Raw genomic sequence first — 21,959 nt, 5'->3', positions numbered from 1 at the left:
TTTAAGATTTTTGTAGTCACTAAAATAGCAAGTGAGGTAGAAAGGTGTCTTTTTAAAACAAGAAGATGAATTTGTTATGTGAGTTTATTGTGACAGCTCATGTACTTAAACCCAGAGCTGGATTTCTTGACCTGATTCTTTTACTTCATATCAATATATTAGATTTCTATGGGTATTCCATTGCCTGTCTTTTTTGAATTGCTCAACTTCTTATTGCATAAAAGTTTTAAATGTTTTAACTATTGTTGCTCCACCTGTGAAAAAGTCACCTAAATTAGAATAGTAGGTTTCAACCTCGAAGTCCTCTTCTTCAGTGTCATCTCTGAATAGGAATCTTTTTGTAGATTTATAGCAGAGGAGACTTGGCCGTGTTTATTTTTTCAAATGTTCTTGGCTTTCTGGGCTCTCTGTGGCCATTGAAGACTGCGAAAATTGCCTCATTTTCTGTACTGAGTGTCGTGCAATCACACGTTACTCAGGTAGCATGTGAGATACTTCACTGTTTCTTACTGTGCTTGCTAAACATTTCATATTGAAGAGAATATGCATAAAATGCTATTCAGTTGAAATTTGTTAATTTAGAATTTGCACTTTCTAACAGGTTGATAAAGCCTATGACTACCTCATTCAGAATTCATCATTCACAAGTAACATTGGCTTCACAGTTACTGTCGGCAGCAACCGTGGAATCTACCTCAGAGATCCAGCCCAGATAGTGGCACCATCTGATCATGGGGTTGGCATAGAACCTGTCTTTCCTGAGAATACAGGTAGGAAAGAGCTTTAGTAGGTGGAGGTGCGGAGAAATACAAACGTCAACTTGACACAAAAAGCCGTGATATGATGAGTGGTAGGAATGTGTACTGTAAAAGGAGTCAGTGTAACCATAAGTTTCATGGTCAAGAACATGTGCAAAATAAACAACTTTTCCTTTTCAACCTCAGACTTACATGCAGGGCTTTCATGTTATTTGGGGAGACTTGCCTCAATGCTTCCTCTCACTGAAAAAAAGAGATTTCTTTGTTCTGTAGAAATTTAAAGCCAAGTTCGGGAGGCTTTGGAGAAACAGAAAGAATAGCCACAGACCCCTGATGTTTCATGAAATTACAGAACTTCAGAGTTTGTGTTGTAGATAACTTTTGGCAAAGGTTGATGATTGTTCTAAAGATGAAAGCGCTTACCCAGAAATTAGTTTCTCAATTATTTAAAGACTATGAATTCTAGATTTAGAATTTAGAAGGGCAATACAGGAATTTCTATGGATTAGATTTAGAAGGGTAATATGGGAATTTCTGTGGTTTTTATTACTAAAAGGGTAAAAATAACTAGTGCAGATGAAAATAAGGTTTAACCTTTTTTTCTGCAAACCCTTTTGCCCTGCTTTATTTAATAAAAATTGGGACTCACTGAGAGACTGAAATATGTTGTATTTGGAAAGGGAGCTGTGTGAGAGCTTGTTAGTGAGTTTATTCCTTTCCTAAAACCAGTTATCATCAAGAAGGTTGGCATGTGATAAAGGGATGAGTTTATTTAGGGGCAGAAAGGGTATGAATTGGGGCAGTTACTGACTCCAAATAACTTAATTGCTTGTCAGCTTACATTGCAGTCAGTGCATTTTATATTTAACATGTGGCACAAAATAATTGTTCCCTAGACTTCTGCGGGAAATAAGCAATCTAAAAACAGGCATTTGCAATGAATGACTGGCACTGGAGCATAGATGTTGTTTCCCTAGTTTTCCCTGGCACTTGTTTTCCCTAGTTATTTCTGTGCTGTGTCTGATGTCTTCAACGAGACCGAGTTTGAGTAACTCTTAGTAAGAGTTTAGGGAGGCTGATGGCTCAGTTTCTCTGTTGAAGCTTACTTCAAGCTTTTATTTCTTCTTCTGTACTTATAATAAAGTGTTCTTTTCTCTGCTTAATCTAGATGTGATGTGTCTGTTAAGATAAGCTTAATTAGGACTAAAACAGAAAAAAAAATTCAAAGTGTCATTAATCTTTTGGGCAGGAGGAAGCTGCTAATAACTAAAACATTTCAATATTTCAACTGCTCTGGATGCTCTTCTGGAAGCTGTGCCTTAATGCATAGCATTTTTGGCAGAAAAGCTAATTTGCAGAATCTGCCAGACTGACTGTTTGCAAAATCTGACTAGGTTATTATAGTAATTTTAATAGACTTTACCGCTTACTTAGTATGTTTTATAATGTAGTTTGGTAATTAGCATAACATTCAGAATCAATGTGATTGCTTTTTATTGTATTTCTCTGCATTAGGCAAATCATTATCTATAGAAGGAAGTTTATACCTGCTTCCAGACTATGTTGTGGGTAACTGAAGCCTTGCTTACCAGCCTGCCTTTGGCTTTGTCAGATTTGACTGTTTCAGGAGAGAGGAATTTCAAAGCTGGATACCACCTTTATTTTGCTATCTACTGCTGCTACTCTTTTTTTTGTCAAGTTAAAAGAAGTAATATAGAACACTTCCTTTGTGCAGAATCGGGGATCCAGGGGCCCTAAGGAATTGATTCTTACTATATTTTACCAATGTGTGTATTTTAATAGCAAATTAAAATAGAGTTACGATGGACTCTGTGCACATGTTTGTGTTGCTGAATTGATTTTCTAATTTGTTTCCTGACAGAAAACACTGAAAGAATATCTCTCCAGCTTCATTTAGCTTTAACTTCAAATGCACCATGGGTCCAGTGTCCTAGTCATTTAGAACTCATGAACCAGTGTCGACATATAAATATTCGTGTGGATCCACGTGGCCTGAGTGGAGGAGTGCATTATACAGAGGTATGGAAGTACTGGTGTTTGTTCTGAGCAAGATTTTGTGCCCTTGTGTGTCCTTATGGAGTCTCTATCAACTTTTTATGGAAATAATATTTAAGGAAATAAAATCTTTGAGCTTTACAGACAGAAAGTAGTGCCACAGTGTATTTTGGTCTATACAGACTGAAGCCAGGGTTCAGCAGTAGTTGGGCTATACAATGTTGCACGTGTAGCACATGCCTGTAGAACTTTGAGTATCTGTGTTTGAAAAATAAGAGCATATAGAAAACATAAGCCAAATAAATAACCATTAAGATTTTTCCCTCTGGTGAAATGAGTCAGAATGGGAAAAATATATTTTTTTTCCTCAGTGATTGTTGGTGTTTTGCTGTTTCTAGGTTGACAGTGATCAAATGACATTTTCTCCTCAGTGACAACTACAAAGATTCAAAATGCTCTACAATGCTCAAAATGCAACTGGTTTAAGTTGAATGTTGTCTTCTATAGTTAGATTTTGACCAAAGATTTTGAGTTGTAGTATTTTATTTTGTTAGGTGTGTGGATATGATACAGCAATGCCTAATGCAGGCCCTTTGTTCAGAGTTCCAATCACTGTTGTAATACCGACAAGGTGAGTAAATCCAGAACTCTTGAGAGTTCCTGAATTTTCTACAAAAACCTGAAAAGGTTCTTACAGCAGGCTTATGCAGTTGTGACATTTTTTATAGTTTAGTCATAACAGCAGTGTGTCCTGCTGGGCTTAGCCACAGTGGCAGCAGCTTCCTGTTCTATCAGCATACAGATGCCTTCTGGCTTGTTGATCAAATTATCCATCAATGTACTGTTCATCTGTGTAGGTCAGCTGGAGTTTGGTTTTTCATTTCTGCCTGGGGAACTAGAGTACATAGAGCCAGAGGGCATTATTTGGCCATTGTGTACATTGGGATAGTCTTTGATCATGACTTCAATACAGTGAGTTTAGAGTTGGTATTGTGCCCATCATTGGGTTAAACATAAGACTTCAGCTATGTTGATAAGGAAGGAGAATATTTTATTAAACCCATTTGGTGGGCAATCTGCCCTGAGGGGGAAAGAAAGTAACTGTTCTCTAACTCGTTCATGGAAATATTGCTGCTTCCATACCTTAGCTCACTTCAGTGGCAATTCACTCAGCCAGGAAAAGCAGATCCACTGAAAATGCGGATTTTGTGATATTTCTGTTTAGTCGCTGTAATTTTGGGGAAGGTATTTACATAGTGTGGTGGAGCTGACATTTTAAATCTTTTTGATACATTTTACTGTCAGATTCTGTATTAGTAGGATTAATATAATGGGTGTTAAAGACTAAATATCCTCATTGAACATGTTTTACGGTATTTTTTCATTTAAACATGCTTCAAAAATTGGCTTCACAGCTTGTTTGACTACTATTTCTGTTTTTCTTTTGACATACAGAGTAGATGAATCATCAAGCTATGATCTGACATACACAGATGTTCATTTTAAACCTGGTCAGATCCGAAGGCACTTCATTGATGTTCCCCAGGGAGCAACATGGGCTGGTAAGGAAAATGACCACATTACCTAAATAAAAAATTGCATCTGTCAGACTTGACAAAGTTGGTTTTAAATAATTTTGAGTCCTGCCTGAATAAATACTGAAGGTTTTGGTCCATGAATATGTAAATATTTATTTGGTTTTTAAGCTCTTAGATGAGTGATTCTGAGTTATTTCATGGTTTTTGGTATAGTAAGATCTTGATTCTAAGTCTTAAATAAACTAGCCAATAACATTCTAAAGTGGTTGCCTATACCTGGAGGAATGCCCCGTGTTTATGGAAAAGTATCACTGTCTGAGGCTTACCTAGTTTTTAAAGTGTATGGATGTAGTGTTGAAAGAAGTCATAACTGAAGAAAAAGTAATTTTCACAATAGGTAAAAAGCTCACAGTTTTGCAAGAAGGAAAGGAAGGGGGTTTTTTTCCTTGTCTTTCTTTGTGAAATTACTAAACAATAGTCCTTTCAAAAATCTTTCATTTAGACTGAAGTTAGTGATAGGACTCTTATTTTGCAATTCATCAGTCTGTTCTATGCAGATGATACATCTGTACTATCTGATTAATTTTCACCATTTAATTAAGACACTTTTTTCTTTAACCATCCTCTAGATTTAGCTGGTTTTTTTTAACCTGAAAGAGCTTTTGAAATTAACTGATGTATAAGCATTTTTCACATGTGGAGCCACTTTGGGTACTGCATGACTTCTTAAATTACAAATTGCTTGTGAAAGTAATGTTTCTTCTTCTAAAGTTTTTGTGTCTTCAGACTAAATTTCTTTTTCTTTAATCTAGAAGTGACAGTGTGTTCATGTTCAGCTGATGTGACTGCCAAGTTTGTGCTTCATGCTGTTCAACTTGTGAAGCAAAAAGCATACAGAAGTCATGAGTTCTACAAATTTTCATCCTTACCAGAAAAAGGCTCAGTGATTGAAGCATTTCCTGTCTTAGTAAGTTACTTTAGGATGGGGTAAATAAAATAATGTATCAGTACCGTATAACGTTACTTATCTGGGATTTTTTTTCCTAAGAAAAACTCCAAACCCAAGACTTTGTGTGTTTGTTATAGTAGTCAATGCATCCGATTTTCAGTTTTGAAAATAACAGCTTGCTAATGTTTCTGAGCTATTTAGTAATATAATACATGTTAATATCTGCAATTTGTTTGTGCTTTTTTATGCAGAGCAGATTGTTTCCCTTTCAAATAGGAGCTATGCCTTGTTGGATAATTCAGCATATTTTGCCTTTAGTGGTTAATGCGATAGTCTGGGACATCTTCATCTTGAAGCCAGGAGTAACTGACTGGCTCACATTCATACATCCTAGGTACAGGAGTCTTAGCTTGGATAATGCTAGCTCAAAGAGTCCAAAACAGTCAGGGAATGAACTAGCAGTTCAGGGGTTTAGGTTTAGTTGTATAGCTCTAATGCCAAAGAGTAGTTATAATTTCTCTGCAGTTCAGTCCCTTACCCTCTGTGGAAATATCAGGTGGAGGACCATAAGCTATGTTGGTCCCATTAACACATTATTTTGTCATGTTATTTAAAAACTGAAACAAGAAAAACCCAGAAGACCCCACCAATCAGGCAAAAACAAAACTAACTCAAACATCTCAAGGTTTGTATTATCTTACTTAGGGAGTGAGTGAGATTTCTTTTTTTCATGCATGTGTTTTAGGGGACACACATGAAACTGATCTATGAACTAACCTGTCTGCCTAGTTTGAGGGATAAGAGTAGAAGACAGAACATTTAAAAGCGGTACCTTCCTGTGTAGGGTGTACTCTGGCACTCCTTGTTTTTGAAGCGTTTGTCAGTCATGCTGTTTTGTTGGAATTGTCTTATGTTTTCTGAACCAAGTATAATGTCTTAGTTGGTACTCTGCAAATCTGTACAATTGGAGTAAACTGGACATAAGAGGTCTTTTTTGAGTTGTACTCTGGTGTGGGGTTTTTTTTGGTTTTTTTTTTGGTTGAGTTTCGGGAGGCTGGGGTCAATAGAAGAGGAAGACGGGAGCTGGAGTCTAACTTTGTGCTTTTATTACCCAGGCTGGAAAAACCATTGAATTTTGCGTTGCTCGGTGGTGGGCAAGCCTTAGTGATGTTAGCATTAATTACACAATTTCTTTCCATGGTGTGCTTTGTGGTGCTCCTCAGCTAAACATGGTAAGTTTTCCAGAGTGCTTATATTGAATTACTGTGAAATCCTATGGTTTCTCAGAAAAACAAAAAACACCTTTTCTTCCTTCTTGCCTGAATTTAGAAACAGTGAAAGTATTTTTGTACATGGGACTTTCATGTTCTCTCTTAAAAGTTGCTAAGTTGGAGTTCAGTTGCAGAGAAATGCCAGTTACCATTATTTATGATTTTTTTCTATGCCTTTTCATTATAAACCGCTAGTGAAAAAAGGAAGGAAAAACAAAACCCAAACAAAAGACCTAAACTCAACACCACTACATAAAACATACTAAAAGGCTGAAAATATAAATATGCTTACAGTACCAAATATTTTATGTAAATAAACTTTGCTGGGACTACAGTTCTTGTACTTAAATATCTAGACTACCATTGCTAAAACAACAGCACTCTGTATACCATATTCAGAGTAAAATTTCCTTCAAATTTATTTTCTATTCAGTGTTCTGTTGAGATGTGATGATTGGCTTGAGTCATCATTTAGGGCAGTTGAAGGTACAGTGGGTGGGGTAGCGTCATGATTTCTAATGGTCTGTGATACTAAAGGATTGAAAAAGTTGCTTAAAATTTTAGTGTGATATCTACAGTACTTTGTCTTGGTCCTGTGTTCTTTGCTGTCCTATGCAACCTTGGCTTGGCACTGCCTCCCTCAGGAGAGAGCTCTTTGAGAGCTGCTACCTACATGAAGCAGCAGCACGCTAATCTGTCTTGGCTCCTGCCTTTCTTTCAGCTAAAGGCCAGAGCAAATTGTAGCTCTCCTGTGGGTGAATTTGGATGTATTCAGGCTCTAAGAGCTGAATAAACTGAGGAAGAAAGAGTGGGTAATGTAAGGTACCAGGTCTTGAACTGGTAGGACAGAAAAAGAAAGAGCTGTTGGTGATGGTGTGCACAGAAGCTGCCCCCAGCCCAGCAAGGATTGTACCAAATCAATAATGGACACTGAAAAATAAGAGAATACAAATAGTCTTGCTGTTCCTTTTTGAGCACCAGTAACTTCCGTAAAATAAATTACAATAGTGTTCCTATACTAGTGTCTTTGTCATGGGATACTGCTAGAAATAAACTTCTTGAATTATTTTGCCCATAACCAAGTCTGTGTATGCAGTATTGTTTCTCTTTTGCGGAGTTAATCTGTTCTGTAATAATAGTCCTTGGAAGCCCCACAAAATACTTGTTTTAATATTCTATATTGTATATATTGAATTACATATTTAAGGTAAATCATCCTAAATGCACCAACAAATGCAGTCCTGCCTGTAGTATGACTTACTAGTTCTGTACAAAGTATTTAAATTAGGAAGTGAAAAGATGAGCAACTGGAGCTTGAGTTTTATTTATATAAGTTTTGCAAGTCCCAGTATTATCTGCTGTTGTAAAATAGAGATGCACTTGTGACAGTTTCAAAATTACACAGTATTACTTGCTAAAGTATAAAATAACTACAGCTTATGTTGTGTTTTTGAGGATCATAATAGGTGGTCCTCATCTGCTGTTGTAAGTGCACAGAAACATAATTGTTCTGTACTCTTCTTCTAGCACGCTTCAGAAGGCATTGTACGGTTTGATGTTCAGTCCCTGTTGAAATATGAAGATATTGCTCCATGCATAAATCTGAAAAGCTGGGTTCAAACACTCAGGTAGGGTTTCTGGGGAACTGTTTTGGGAGACTGGGAAAACTGCTCATATGTAGAGTTAAAACAGTAACACATTAGCAGTGAAATTCAGGTTTACAAAAATATTTTTGTCAAATTCAAAGTAGCTTTGGAAACATCAATTAATTTGTCAGCATCAGTTCATTCATCAGCATTCTCTTCTTTGTGGTGATTTTTTCAAGACAAATTACTTTCCTTAAACTAATTTGAAAGAAGAAAAATTTACAAAAATATTCCACTGCTTCCAGACACTTAGACGGAAAAGGTACTTCAATACCTCTACAAAATTTTTCTTTAGATATTAGAGTTATTATGTGCTTCTGTTTGTTTTGTTTTTTTTCATTTTGTTTTGTTGGGTTTTTTGGGCTTGTTTGTTTGTTTTTTCCTAAACAGCTGCTTGGGATCCTGCCAAATTTTGGCCTGGGAAAACCATCCTCTCTCTCTTGCTTTATTTATACTGTTTTTGTAGAATCTGGTGCAGATTTTTTGGGGGAAAGCTTACCTTGTTAGTTTAACACATGCTGATTTAGGGAAAGAACTTTGCTGGAAAATTTCTAGACAGTGCAGCAGTGATTAAAACTGGTCACTTCAGAAGGATAAAAAAATGCCATGTGCTTCAAGTGGTACTTTTGAGATGTGGGACAATTTCACAGTGGCCAGAAATCCAAAGTTTTCCATTATTTGGGCCTGTGAGTGGAGACTTTGAGCTCCACTCACAGGCCCAAATAGCCCAAAAAGCTCTGTCTGGGGCTTTTGGGTACTTGTAACTGGAATTGACTAATTGGAATTGCCAGTAGTTTAATGAATATATCACCTAATGTTAGATTCAGGAATAATCCATTTGGTGTGCTGTAACTGAGGTAATAAAACAGTCCCTTAATATTTGCCTCATTCTTGGTTGGAAAAATGGCCATGCTCTTTACTCCCTCATGTGACAGTAAATGAAGTGCAATTAAGTAAACCATGGAGAAATATTTATGTATTTAAATTAAGGCAAGAATAGTATCTCTTGAATGAACTAATGAGTCATGACAGAGAGAATTACTGAATGGCTTTTCATTCTGTCTCTTGTTTCAAATGCTTGGAGGCAGGGTGAATGTTAGGGAGACATATCATGTCATATGTGGTATTACTCAGTTCTTAAGACTTCTGTCAGCAGTCTATCCAGTGTCTGCCAGACTAGGAAACCTGGGTTAAGCAGACTTGTGGTCTGACCTAGCACCCTATCTTACTAGGTGACTAGTCTGTGCCCTTGGACAGTGAAAGAGCTGGCAGAACCTTAGAGACAAATTCTGATCGTGTAGTTAGAGGTTATCTGATTTAATGAATGAAAGGTAAACTTAAATGATGCCAGACCACCCTGATTCTGCTATTCTTTATCTCTGAAGCTTAGATTTTTCCTATATCATTATTATTTTGTTTACATTTTTTGATGTTTAAGGTCTAAAATGTTTGGCTGCCCTGAACTTTGACTGCTTTTCCCAATTGTGTCTGACTTAATATACACACTCGGTAGTGTACATTTTTCTGTGTTACTACTGAGATTACTGGAAGGCTTCTTACATTCTCTGAAGACACAACCTTCTATAAAAAGGAATTATCAATTGTTCTGTCTTCTAATTGCAGTGCCGTTAATCAGTTACGAAGACGAGTATTGATTTCAGCATGGATACTAGAAATGTAACCTGACTTTTTTTTTTCCCTTAAACTTAATGACCTTTAATTTTGAGCATTTAGACATGCCTACTACATTGTTTTCCTTTTTCTTTTTTCTGGCACTGTCTGTAGTGTCAGTAAACCTTGTTTTTTGGACTGACATTAATTTTAACTGAGGAATTAATGCTGCTTGGATAGTTACAATATATGAGATATTATGGCATGTGCTGAATTCAGTAGTATCTCAGAACATGCTTCTACTTAAGCAAGACAAATTTTGATGGAGGATACATGTTTCTTAAGAGAACCTTTTGTTGTTTAACTGCAGACCAGTGAGTGCAAAAATAAAACCTTTGGGATCCAGAGATATTTTACCAAATAATCGTCAACTGTATGAGATGATTTTGACCTATAACTTCCATCAGGTAAGGGTTATGTTAGTTGGGGTTTTTTATAGTTATTAAGCACATCATGTTTTCTTTAATCAGTCTTAATTTTAACCAGTTTTCTCTCAGAAAGGAGGTCCGCAGTCACACTCTAGACTCCCTCCAGTCAAAATTGGGATTTGGTCCACTTTAAAAGCTACTGTTGTTTGAAACATGCTACAGTTCATGCTGCTGTTGTTAGAAACATGCTACAGTTATCTTTTTGAATATGTATCTAAGGATTGTATTTGTTTTATTCTGTAGTAGATTAAATGCTTTTACCTTTCTTTTAATAGCCTAAGAGTGGAGAAGTAACTCCAAGCTGTCCACTTCTTTGTGAATTGTTGTATGAATCTGAATTTGATAGTCAGCTCTGGATTATTTTTGACCAGAACAAAAGACAAATGGGTTCAGGAGATGCCTATCCACACCAGGTACAGAGTAATGTGTTTATTTTACCTTCTTTTTGCTGAAGACTGTGAAAATGTTCATTTTTTTTTTTTATCTCCCAGGCCTCCTGTTAGCTCTTTACATTTCCTGATGCATAATTTCAATGTTCTTATATATTCACAAAAATTCATACAAGGTTCAGGAGTGATGTATTTATATCAAAAAAAGATAAGTGTCCATGAAAGAACATTATTTTTTTCTTTTCTCTCCTGCAGAAGGAGAAAGAGGAAAAGCTGTTAACTTCTGATTTCTTTTGATTTTGTCTGATGCTTTTCAAGAAATGTGTTCAAAATCATGTTGTTCTTCGTTTTGTTTTTTTACAAAGACAATACCTTAAACTTTGCTATGCAGGGTGGAAAGGTCTGACTTGTGTGCTGATAGAGCAGGGGCTTCTGTATTCATGAATGCTGTCCTCAGTGCTGTTGATCCTTCAAACAGCCTTTTTAGTGCTTCAGCTTTGTTTGCTTCCCGTTGCCATCCTTGAAAGAGAAGTTTTTTGCACAACACTTGTAGATACTCTACCGTCTGCAGGAATCTCTTTCTACCTTAGTAGACTGTGTGCCTGGATCATGGGGGAAGTAGGGAGAAATAAAAAAAAATATTTAAAAAAGGAAAAAGTCATAAAAGAAACATTATTCATAATTTTCTTGTTTGAAACTATATTTTGCCAATATAACATCACAGTTGAACATCATCAATGTAATGGTTATTTGATAGATTGATTATTCTGGAAGTGTACAAAAGATAGTTTCAAGAGACATGCTTTACAGTTTATAAATTATTTTCAGAAATTGCGTTGTGTAAGCTTCTGTTCCTTAACCTGAATTTTTATGATGCTATAAAATCTAAACATCACCCTAGTGCTTTGTTCCTTAGACCTGGTGGACTATCATGCTGTAAATCTCTGGTGTTGTGCATCATAGGACAATTCTAAAACAATTCTAAATTATTTAATCCAGAAAGAAATACCAACAGGAAGCATCACTCCCTAGCCCAGGAGAGGGAGATTCTATGAGCAGGGTAGTTCTGAGTTGTTGTTCCTTTCTACGTGGGGCTGCTTTCTGTTTTAGCGTAGCAGTATCAGAAAGGAGACTTAGCATACTGTTGCTTGAATGTGTGCAGCCATGTGTTGCCCTGTCAGGTTGATAAAAATTAAAGAATGCTTTCAAAACATGACAGTCTTATTTCTGGGGTTTGGAAGCTTTTATTATTAATGGTAAAATATTGAATCTTGGCATTTATGAGAACTTCTTTCTTTCAGTATTCTGTGAAACTGGAAAAAGGAGATTACACTATTCGGTTACAAATTCGTCATGAGCAGAACAGTGAGCTGGATCGCATCAAAGACCTGCCATTTATTGTTTCTCATAGGCTGTCTAGTACCTTGAGTTTAGATATTTATGAAAACCATAGCCTTGCTCTCTTAGGGAAGAAGAAATCCAACAGTTTGACATTACCACCAAAACACAGTCAGCCATTCTTTGTTACATCCCTGCCTGATGACAAGTAAGTTACAAAGTGTTGTTTTTCTCATCTGTATCTAGGCAGCTGCCTCAGCACCTTGCTAAAATGATACTTTAATAGTGTATGCCTGTCCAGGCTTGGTTATTCCTCATGTTGCTCTTTCCCTATATGGTGTCTTTATTGTAATTTCCATGGAACCTTAGTGAACCTGGTTTTAACACTGAACTTATTTTCTTTGAACAGAATACCTAAAGGAGCAGGACCAGGATGCTATCTTGCAGGAAGTCTTACTCTGTCTAAAACAGAACTTGGAAAGAAAGCTGTGAGTATATGGAATGGATGACAGGGGTTTTTTCTGAATTTTTTTCTAGCAAGCTAATTGCATGCCAGGAAGTGCTGTAATGTATGAGGTTAGTACTTTAAAGAGCATTAGGTTTGGTAATATAATACATTTTAGAAGCAGCTGTTTCATTATAAAGTCAGCATAACTTCTAAGTAGTTCTATTATTGTTTTCATCTTCTAATTTCAAATTTAGTTGTACTTTCTAAATTTTGAGTTTTAATTATTTTGCTCTAAAATCTTTTCTTTCTAGAAGCAACTGCTTTATTGTTGGTGTGGAGGCTTTAAAATTGACCTTATGTAACTCCCTAGCTTAATGTAATTTTTGAATGAAAAATACATGCATATAGTGTTATGTGCATGTTGGTTCTGTAATACTCTTTGTTGCATGCATACAGTATTCAGCAGAAACATGTGCTTTCTAAACACATATATGTTACTGTTACCAAGTAATAGGAATTTTGCTGACCCAAATGCATAAACAGATTTTCTTACCTGCTACACACTGTTGTTGTCAACCACTGGTATGATTGTATGCTTCAACAGAATGGTATAAGATCTCTGTGTGTGAGGCTAGAAAAAAAATGAAATCTTTTTTTTGCTCATAACACAGCACCCTGTGAAAAAGGTTTTTTAACTTGTATGACTTTGTGATGCAACAGTGATTATAGTAACTGTCACTTTTCTGTGTATCTGGTGCTACAGTGCTTAGAAGATTCCCTTAGCTGTTTTTAAACAGATGGTAAGCCTGAGACTAAATTTTAGTCAATCCTGATGATTGTTAGTACTCAGTGATAGTTGATCTATGTGCATATACCACTAGATGTGGCTGAACAACATGTATAAAACTAGAGTATGTCTTCATAGAAAATAAGTTTCTGAGAGTAGGTTGTCATGTACCTTTAGATATTGTTAAGCATAAAAGTTTATTAATTCAATCTAAATGGTTGTACTTTTGGTCAGATTCCATGTAACTGCAGATGAGAATGTATTAGGAGAATTTATTTGTCAGTGAGGAAAAACCCAGTAACTAGGAGCTCTAAAATACCTACTTTAATATTTCTTTGTGATACCTGCAAGGTTGCAAGTGTGCTTTTACGAAATCCATGATAATTTAGTTTCCCTAGCTAGAATTATGCACTTCCTTGAACTATTGGTTGCAATCTTGCATATTTTATTTTAAAACCAGACTAAGTGGCTATATACAGTGGTTTCTGGGACAGGAAGCAGGAGATAGGTAGATACAGCCTGTCAAATTTCATATGATGGAGAATACTTAAGACCTTACACAGGAAGAAATTCCAGCTGAGGTGTTCCTCATGTCATAGCCAAAGGCATTGTTGTTATGGTCATATTTCAATGGAAAAAGGATGGTATCAAATAGCAATTGATACTTTCTGCTGCCTTTAGTGAACCTCAATATGTACCAGGAGACAAAAAAGGAGGACTAGGCAGCAAAGTTGTCTCTAAGTCAGTGAGTGGATGCAAGGTAAGGGAAAATGTATCTAATTTGTCTGTATTTATTATGAAAGAGAAAAATGCCACTAAACAGTCAAAAAATCTAAAATTCTGAGGCTGAACTTCTGTTATTTATTAATTGAAGCTAAGTGGTTAACAACACTTGCTTATATTGCAGGAGTAATGGATTGTGTATTCAGTGATGCATTGGTTTATTCATTTTAAAAACCTGAAGGAGCATGCTTTAAGAGCATGTTTGATCATACATGTGACTCTCTAAAAGTTGGAAATCTGTAGGTTGGAAGTATAACTATAATTGTACAGAGAAGGTGTCTCCATCCTGTGTGGTGTGTGCATGTTTTCTTACAGTATGTTATTCTAACTCCCAGGGGCAGTCTGCAGCAAAGCGACAAGGAAAATTTAAAAAGGTACTGAATGTTAGTTTTTGAAAAAGATATACTGAAGTCTTTTTGCATATGACTTAAAGAATTTGTCTACCAGTCTTGGTTTTTAATTTGTCTCCTTCATCTACCTGCTTAGACTTGAGTTATTTACTTCAGCACCTTAAGTATCTTTACTGGTAGAATGACAAAACACTACTGTAACACATAGCTGAGAGGCACGTGAGCATCTGTATACTTCTGCCATAAGTGCTGTAAAAATGCATGTGCTGTTAGTGATCTGCAATTTTTCTTGTTCTTAAATACTCAGGAATGTTCAGTGTTTGTGGTCAAGATTTTTTGTGGCAAGTATTTCTGCCTATTCTGTCTGCAGATTGAGAATCAAATATGAACTTTGAATTGAATAATTTAATATGTAACTGTATTCCCAGTCTCCTAAATTGATAGTTGTCTTCTTTACAATCATAAAAAACACAGAAGGAAGCTAGAGTTTATACAGTCATGTAGCACATAGTAGTATTCACAGAATTAATTTTGGAACATTTATCAGATAGTTTAGAAAGGGAGTGACTTTAAGTGTAACAGTGTTTAATATTGTTCATTCTTGTATTGTCACGTCAGGTAATACGGTATTTTACCAGGGGTCAGCGTAAAGCAGTTCGTTTAAAAAAATGCAAAAATATATTTTACTAAACTACCTACATAAGGTTACTGGGTTTTTTCTTGTCCTTAAGTTGTAAAGGTATCTACTTTCTGTTGATTTCAAGGTACTTTGTTCTGGAGTGGCATGCAGATTAGCCAGGATTCTTGTTGAGAACCGTGAATAACGTAGTTTATAGTCATACTCTGTTATTCTGTGAATAGTAAGCTGGAACCTGAACCTGCTAACTTACTCTCATCTGGGTGTAATAACCTTGAAGGAATGAGGTTAGGCTTTCCAAGAAGGATTTTAGTGTATGTTGCTGAGTTTTATTTTCATACCTGAAAATCACGCAGATTGCTTTCAGAAAGATAATTTAAAATCCCATGTGAGTGCATGACTTCCTGCAAATAAATAGGGTATAAGATCTTCACTAAGTGAATCTCTAACAAGGGAATTTAACTATAATAATAATAGAATTTAAATAACAAAACCTATTAAACAGATTCCAGAGGTTGTGGTCTTTTGGGAGGTTTTTTTGTTGATTTTTTTCTTCTTTGGTTCTAGAACAGAGATTTGTTTTCAGATCTGAGCCCTAAAACCACCCAAGCCAAAATAAAAGTGGTCCTTCTTGTTATTTCCATCTATTACTCATCCGTGTACTAGCCACAGATAAACTAGTGGATTCCTTCAGGGCTCCATCTTCAGCCCTGTGCTCTTCAGCATCTTCATAATGAGTTGGACACAGGACTTGAAGGGATATTCAGCAAGTCCGCAGACAATACTAAACTGGGAGGAGCTGTTAAAGGCAGGGAGGCCCTGCAGAGAGACCTTGACAAAATCTGGGGCTGGGCAATCACAGCCCACATGAAATTCAGCAAGGGAAAGTGCTGGATTCTGCCCCTGGGCTGGGGCAGCCCTGGATGTACAGTACAGACTGGGAATGAGATGCTGGAAAGCAGTGCCATGGAAAGGGACCTGGGGGTCCTGGTTGACAGGAGGTTGAATGTGAGTCAGCAGTGCCCTGACAGCCAGGAGGGCCAAAGTGTGTCCTGGGGGACATCAAGCATATCAGCACCAGTGGGATTGTTCCTGCTCTGCTCTGCACTGGGGTGGTCTCACCTTGAATATTGTGTGCAGTTTTGGGTGCCCCAATATCAGGAAGATATTAAACTATTAGAGAGTGTCCAGAGGAGGGTAATGAAGATTGTGAAGGGCCTTGAGGAGAAGCTGTGAGGAGTGGCTGAGGTCACTTGGATTGTTCAGCCTGGAGGAGACTGAGGGGAGACTTCATTGCAGTCTGCAATTTCTTCATGAGGGGAAGTGGGGCCACAGGCACTGGTCTCTTCTCTGTGGTGACCAGTGACAGGACCTGAAGTGGCCTGAAGTTGTCAGGGGAGGTTTAGGTTGGATATTTGAAGAAGGCTCTTCACCCACAGGGTGGTTGGACATAGGAACACGCTCCCCTGAGAAGTCACAGCATCAACCTGACAAAGTTCAAGGAGCGTTTGGACAATACTCTTGGGCACATGGTGTGACTCTTGGGATTGGCGCTGTGCAGGGCCAGAAGTTGGACTTGATGATCCTTTGGTCCCTTCCAACTCGGCATATTCTGGGAAATAAAACACAGTGTAGTTCAGGGCATTGTTCTGTAAGAGCTCCAATAATTAATGCATTTTGCTGAGAAGGCAACTCAAAGGCCTTCCTAGTTTAAAAATTTTGGTATTTACCTTGCCCTGTCATAGATTTACATGCAGTTAAGATGTTTTCCAGTGCAGAAAACTTGTTTATATATTTCTTCAGTGATGCAGTCAGTCAAAAAAAGTGTAGATTATTCATATTTTTCAAGGATAGGTCCAGCCTCTCTTGTAAGATTAGTAGCCCTCTTTGCCACAAGGGCCCACTGCTGATTCATTTTCAACCTGGTGTCCACCAGGATGCCAAGCTGCTTTCCTACTGGATAGCCCCCAGCATGTAGTGTGCCTGGATTTATTCTTTTTCAGTTCTTGCCATTATCTTTGTTGAACTTCATGAGGCTCCTGTTGAGCCCATTTCTGCTGCCTTTTGAGGTGCCTCTGGATGGCAGCAGACTCCCTGGCATCTCAGCCACTCCTCCCGCTTTGGTGTCACTGGCAAATGTGCTGAGGGTGCCTTCTGCCTCCATCATCCAGGTAACTAATGATGACATCAGACAGGGTTCAATCCAGAATTGACCCCTAGCGCACAAAATTAGTTACTGACCTCCAACTGTGTGTCACTGACCACCCTCTGAGCCTGGATGTTCAGCAGGTTTCAGTCCACCTGACTGCATCTCTGTTTTGCATAAAAGCAGTTTGTGGTTATGCCAGGAAATAGCCTAGGTTTACAAGGATAGTTAATTCTTTTATACTGTACAAAAATGTCAAGGGGCTCTTGCCACATAATAAACAGGTGTCTTTGTTTTCATTTGCAACACAGTTACAATCTGATTACTTTTTCTCCTTGTCTCCAAGCTTTGTCCAGAACATAGTTAGAATGAAAAACGTATCATTGACTTTTTCCGGTGTGTAAGAATGACTTTTTGTTAGTTTACACAATGCAGCTTTTGAGCAGCAGTATGTAACAATTAGCCAAGGGATGGGAAGTTTCTACCCCATTTTCCCTATTCTGTTATCCTTTCTTCCAGTTTCAAGCAAGAAATGTATTATGCAAATAGTGATAAGTACTAGTGGAAGACTAATAAATACTACTGTGAATTGAGATAAAAGGGTGACTTTGAGCATTAAGATACTATCCCTGTTTAACCGTGAGGCATTCAAAAATAGGATTAAGTGTGTGTCTGTTACAATTTTGTGTAAGCCTGCCTGGTGACTCCAAGAAGCTTAATTAATTTTCCATTAAATGAGAGTTGCCATAAAAATAAGGAACACTGCACAAATTGTATGAATCTTAAAACAGATTCAAATTCCATATGTATATTCATCTGTATGTGCAAATAGGCATTGATTTGAAGATACTTATTAAATGGAAAATGAGACCTGGGATATGTTCCTAGAGGGAGCTTTTTTCCTGTGGTTAGCTTTGCTATGAAAGCTTTGAAGTACAAATAACAGTAGTTTTATATGTGTTTTACGTATAAAGTACTAGATGTTAAAACACCAGACAGAAATCTAAATTGAAATCTTGAAGCTAAATTAACTGTTAATTCAGCTCTTTAAGAGGTGAATGTTTTGATGGCACTGTGCTTGTTTATGTGTGTAGTTTGTAGTTCAGTTAGAAGTTAAACCAGTGAGGCTTACGAGACTCCAGAGTACACTGACTGAAATGCATATCCTGTATGCATCCCAATTTCTCAATGCTGCATATCTTTTTAGAGGATAAATTTGAAAGTTTCCTTAGTTTTTCTCAGTGGATAATATACTCACTTGCTGTCTTTCTCTGTCTATAGCTCTCTGTCTTTTTATAGGTATATATAAAATGAAATCCAGTACACTACTCTAGGAATTCTGTTCCTTTCAGGGACAAATTTGAATAAGAAAACAGATTGGAGTGTTGAATTGTGAATATTTGCCTTTGTTCTCCTTATTCTCTAATGGTGAATGTTTCTGTAATGGCAATGGCAGTGCCATTTTGAGATATTCTGGTACCTAAGGAGTTGCCGAGTTCTATAACTGATCCTAATGTTAGCAGATAAAATAAATAAGCCTTCAGTCCCTCTTAATGCCCTGTAATAGTTAGTTAAATGTGATAATAACCTAAACTTTATTTATCCCTTGAAATAATTTTGAGGTCTGTACAGAAGTCTGCTCTTGCAGCTTTTTTGAGAGGAGGGTGCCTGGGTCTGAAGCTCATTGTTTTCCTTTCAGTGGTCATGGCTTGTAAGGCTTGCAGAACCTCATGAGACCGAAAGTACCTATGTGAGAAAACAGGGAGATGACTTTTTACTGTTGATGGTTTAGCTACATAGGGTTAGTTTCTCAAAATGCAAGTGTTCATCCATGAAAGTGAGATTTTGTTAATCCAATTAATTTGGGTTGAAACAGACTAGAGTTGTAGAGCCTTCTCATATAGACATGGCTTGAAAATGCAGAGGTCATCTACGTATATAACTCCAAAAATATGCTGCCAAGCGGAATGAAAATGGACTTTCAAAAAGGAAGTCCCCAACTCTTGGAAAAATATTTCTTAGGCAGGTTTCTTTCTTAGGAAAATACTAGTCTCGATAGAGGACATCTTTTAGAAGATATTGTAAATTAAGATTTTTGTGCTGAACGCACTTCTTAGACTTGTTAAAATGTCTTGTTTGCTTTAGCAAACTATATTGCTGCTTTCTACTGTTCTAATTACCTTAGTGAGCCCCACACCATGTTCCTGACTTCTGTATTTTTCTGTCTGTACTTACTTCCATGACCTGTTATGTTACGCTCTGGCCTGGTCTTACTGGAGGCTCATTTAGGTGTATTGACTGGTTGTGCACTTCGTACTTGCAATGCATATGTGCAGGATAGTTCCTTAATGCAGATTAGTTATCTGAACTAGTTTTCAAAAAAAATTACTTAAATGTCCATGTTGTGATTTTGTGATTTCATATTAAGTAACTGGAAATTTTTTTAAGGGAATATTGAAGTCACTTTTACCAATATTGTGTTCAGTAACCCACAGTAAGATGCTGATCTGTTTGAACTATAAGTTCAAATAAAATTTTTCTGCAGCATGGTTTTTTAATGTTCCAGAAGTGTAGTGTTGAAGTCCAATTCTGTCACCATTTCAGTTGCTATTTAAGTAACTTTAACTCCATTTCGTACACAAGGGTTCATTTTACTACACAATACTGACCTGGTTTATGGGAACCATTCCCACAAATGTGTTCTGGAATAATTGGTAAGAATAATTAAATTGCCACAGTAATTGAGCATGCAACTCAGTATTTTGCACCATGTTGCAACAGAGTAGTGGTATCTGGAGGATTTAAACTTATGTGATCTTCTCTGTGAAGTATCCTGTATGTAAAGTAATGGGACATGTGCCCTTGCTGTTCAGGGAGAGGCTTGTGTAAAGATTGAAACATTAAAACCAAAACGAACAAATGGCCTCACCCAGCAGTTTGATGTTTTAGAAGCAGTGGATAGAATCTAATGCTACCTTATTTGCAAACTTAGATGTAAATTCTCAGGAAATGGACTTCAAGAACATGGTTTGAGTTAGGATTTTCCTTTTAAATATCTGTAACTGGTTTTCTCATGGTGGTTATTGACTACTGTAGCATGAACTCAAACTATAGTCATATTTCTATGCTACCATTTAAGGTTTAAAAAAAAATCTTGCTGTCTTGTATCTACTTAATTAGAACTGAGATACAGGTGAAACTGGAAAGTCTGCAGCAGCAAACTGGAAATCATTTGACTTTTGATGCATCAGCTAATTCCATATGCACATGGAAGAAAGTCTCTTGGGAGTAATAAACATATCCTGTGACATGTTTCATGTTTATCATACAGTGGTACTATTTTTTAGAATTCAGCCATCTTTATTCATTTGTTTATTGCCAGATTTGTAGGATAGGATCTCTGTCTTTTTTCCCTTATCCTTTTAACCAAGTTATTTGCTTTTTTATCAACAAACAAACAGAAAACTACTTACCTTATTCCCTAACTAATATTATGTAAAATTATGTGAGTGTAAAAATGTCAAATTAGCTAAATTTTAGGCTTTATTTTCTTACACCTAGTGTGCTGTTTTAATAGTTACATCCTTGCATTGCTTAGAATAAAAACTTAAAGCAGTTCCTGAATTTTTACTGTCTAATATCTTTGCTCTCAGAACCCTTACTCACTGTATGTGTAGCTCAGAGTAGTTGCTGGCTATGATTTAGCTTTCATATGACATCCAAAAAAGTGTCCTGTATCCCTCTGAGTATGTGTCTCTTTTCCCACATCCAGGATGTCCTTACTGTTCATTATCATCTGATACCATCACCATCAAAGAGTAAAAATGGCAGCAAAGAGAAAGAAAAAGAACAGGAAAAAGAAAAAGATGCAAAAGAAGAATTTGCTGAAGCTTTAAGAGACCTAAAAATACAGTGGATGACCAAGTATGTTTGCTGTCATTACTACACAAGCTTGAAGCAGGTTGAAGTTCACAAAAATACTCTGAATCTGTACTTTAATGCTATATCCTCCTCTCTTCTAGGCTGGATACCACTGACATGTATAGTGAGTTGAAAGAAGCATTTCCTAATCATCTTCCTCTGTATGTTGCAAGACTTCATCAGCTGGATTCTGAAAAGGTTATTTAACACTTCTTAAACTTGATTTGTCTCAATACACCCTAACAACTCTTTCTTTGTGCGCATTTGAACTTGAAGTGACTGTATGCAGTATTAAAGAGCAGAAATGTCTAATTAGAGTGACAGGTACCTCCCTTGACTGTGATTTACTTAATTCCATGGCAGAATAAAAGAAACTATGCCTAACCAAAGTGTGTTTGCTCATCAAGTTATGCCTTGTTCAATTAAACACATTTTAAGTTTTCATACTTACGTAGTCTACAACAGTTTTATTCTGAATGGTGCCTACTGAGACAAACACACATCATATTCTGTTTCTCTTCTGGTCTGGTAATTTCTCCTAGTAGCATGACTCAGACAGCTGAGGACGGTATCCCCCCTAAAATGGCACAGCTTAATCTAGTTTCCATTACTGTCCTCAAAAATGGGAGCTGTCAACAGATGAGTTTGCATGTGTTTTTTTTCATCTTGAAAACAAACACTTTGTGCATATGCCACTAGCTTGAATATTTTTCTTTTTATTTCATTCTGATTTTATATTTATTTCTGAATTGAGTTACTGCTACATTTTACAGAAGTACTGATTTGTACTGAAAGGTGATTTTCTTTCTGTAAACTCTGCATTTTGCATATTCCAACCTCCAACCATATTTCACAGTTTGTTTTCAGCGAAATAGACTAAGTA

At 36.8% G+C, this 21,959-nt stretch overlaps 1 protein-coding gene across 2 annotated transcripts in view; it reads left to right on the top strand.

Annotated features, from left to right (window-relative positions):
• Window positions 1–21,959, top strand: part of TPP2 (tripeptidyl peptidase 2) — a 52,270-nt gene that overhangs the window by 18,572 nt on the left and 11,739 nt on the right. The window contains exons 13-26 of one of the 2 annotated variants that reach the window (XM_030956768.1): window positions 602–770; window positions 2,641–2,798; window positions 3,329–3,405; window positions 4,230–4,336; window positions 5,125–5,279; window positions 6,377–6,493; window positions 8,060–8,160; window positions 10,160–10,256; window positions 10,553–10,690; window positions 11,968–12,212; window positions 12,414–12,492; window positions 14,358–14,396; window positions 20,928–21,079; window positions 21,178–21,274. In XM_030956768.1, coding sequence (XP_030812628.1) covers window positions 602–770; window positions 2,641–2,798; window positions 3,329–3,405; window positions 4,230–4,336; window positions 5,125–5,279; window positions 6,377–6,493; window positions 8,060–8,160; window positions 10,160–10,256; window positions 10,553–10,690; window positions 11,968–12,212; window positions 12,414–12,492; window positions 14,358–14,396; window positions 20,928–21,079; window positions 21,178–21,274 — 1,731 coding nt within the window. The remainder of the gene's footprint in view (window positions 1–601; window positions 771–2,640; window positions 2,799–3,328; window positions 3,406–4,229; window positions 4,337–5,124; window positions 5,280–6,376; window positions 6,494–8,059; window positions 8,161–10,159; window positions 10,257–10,552; window positions 10,691–11,967; window positions 12,213–12,413; window positions 12,493–14,357; window positions 14,397–20,927; window positions 21,080–21,177; window positions 21,275–21,959) is intronic. The other variant, XM_030956852.1, reaches the window with a different exon arrangement.

Source organism: Camarhynchus parvulus, chromosome 1 (genome assembly GCF_901933205.1).
Source record: "Camarhynchus parvulus chromosome 1, STF_HiC, whole genome shotgun sequence".
Classification (NCBI taxonomy): domain Eukaryota; kingdom Metazoa; phylum Chordata; class Aves; order Passeriformes; family Thraupidae; genus Camarhynchus; species Camarhynchus parvulus.
The sequence above is the reverse complement of the archived record's forward strand: the minus strand, read 5'-3'. Positions and strand labels throughout refer to the sequence as shown.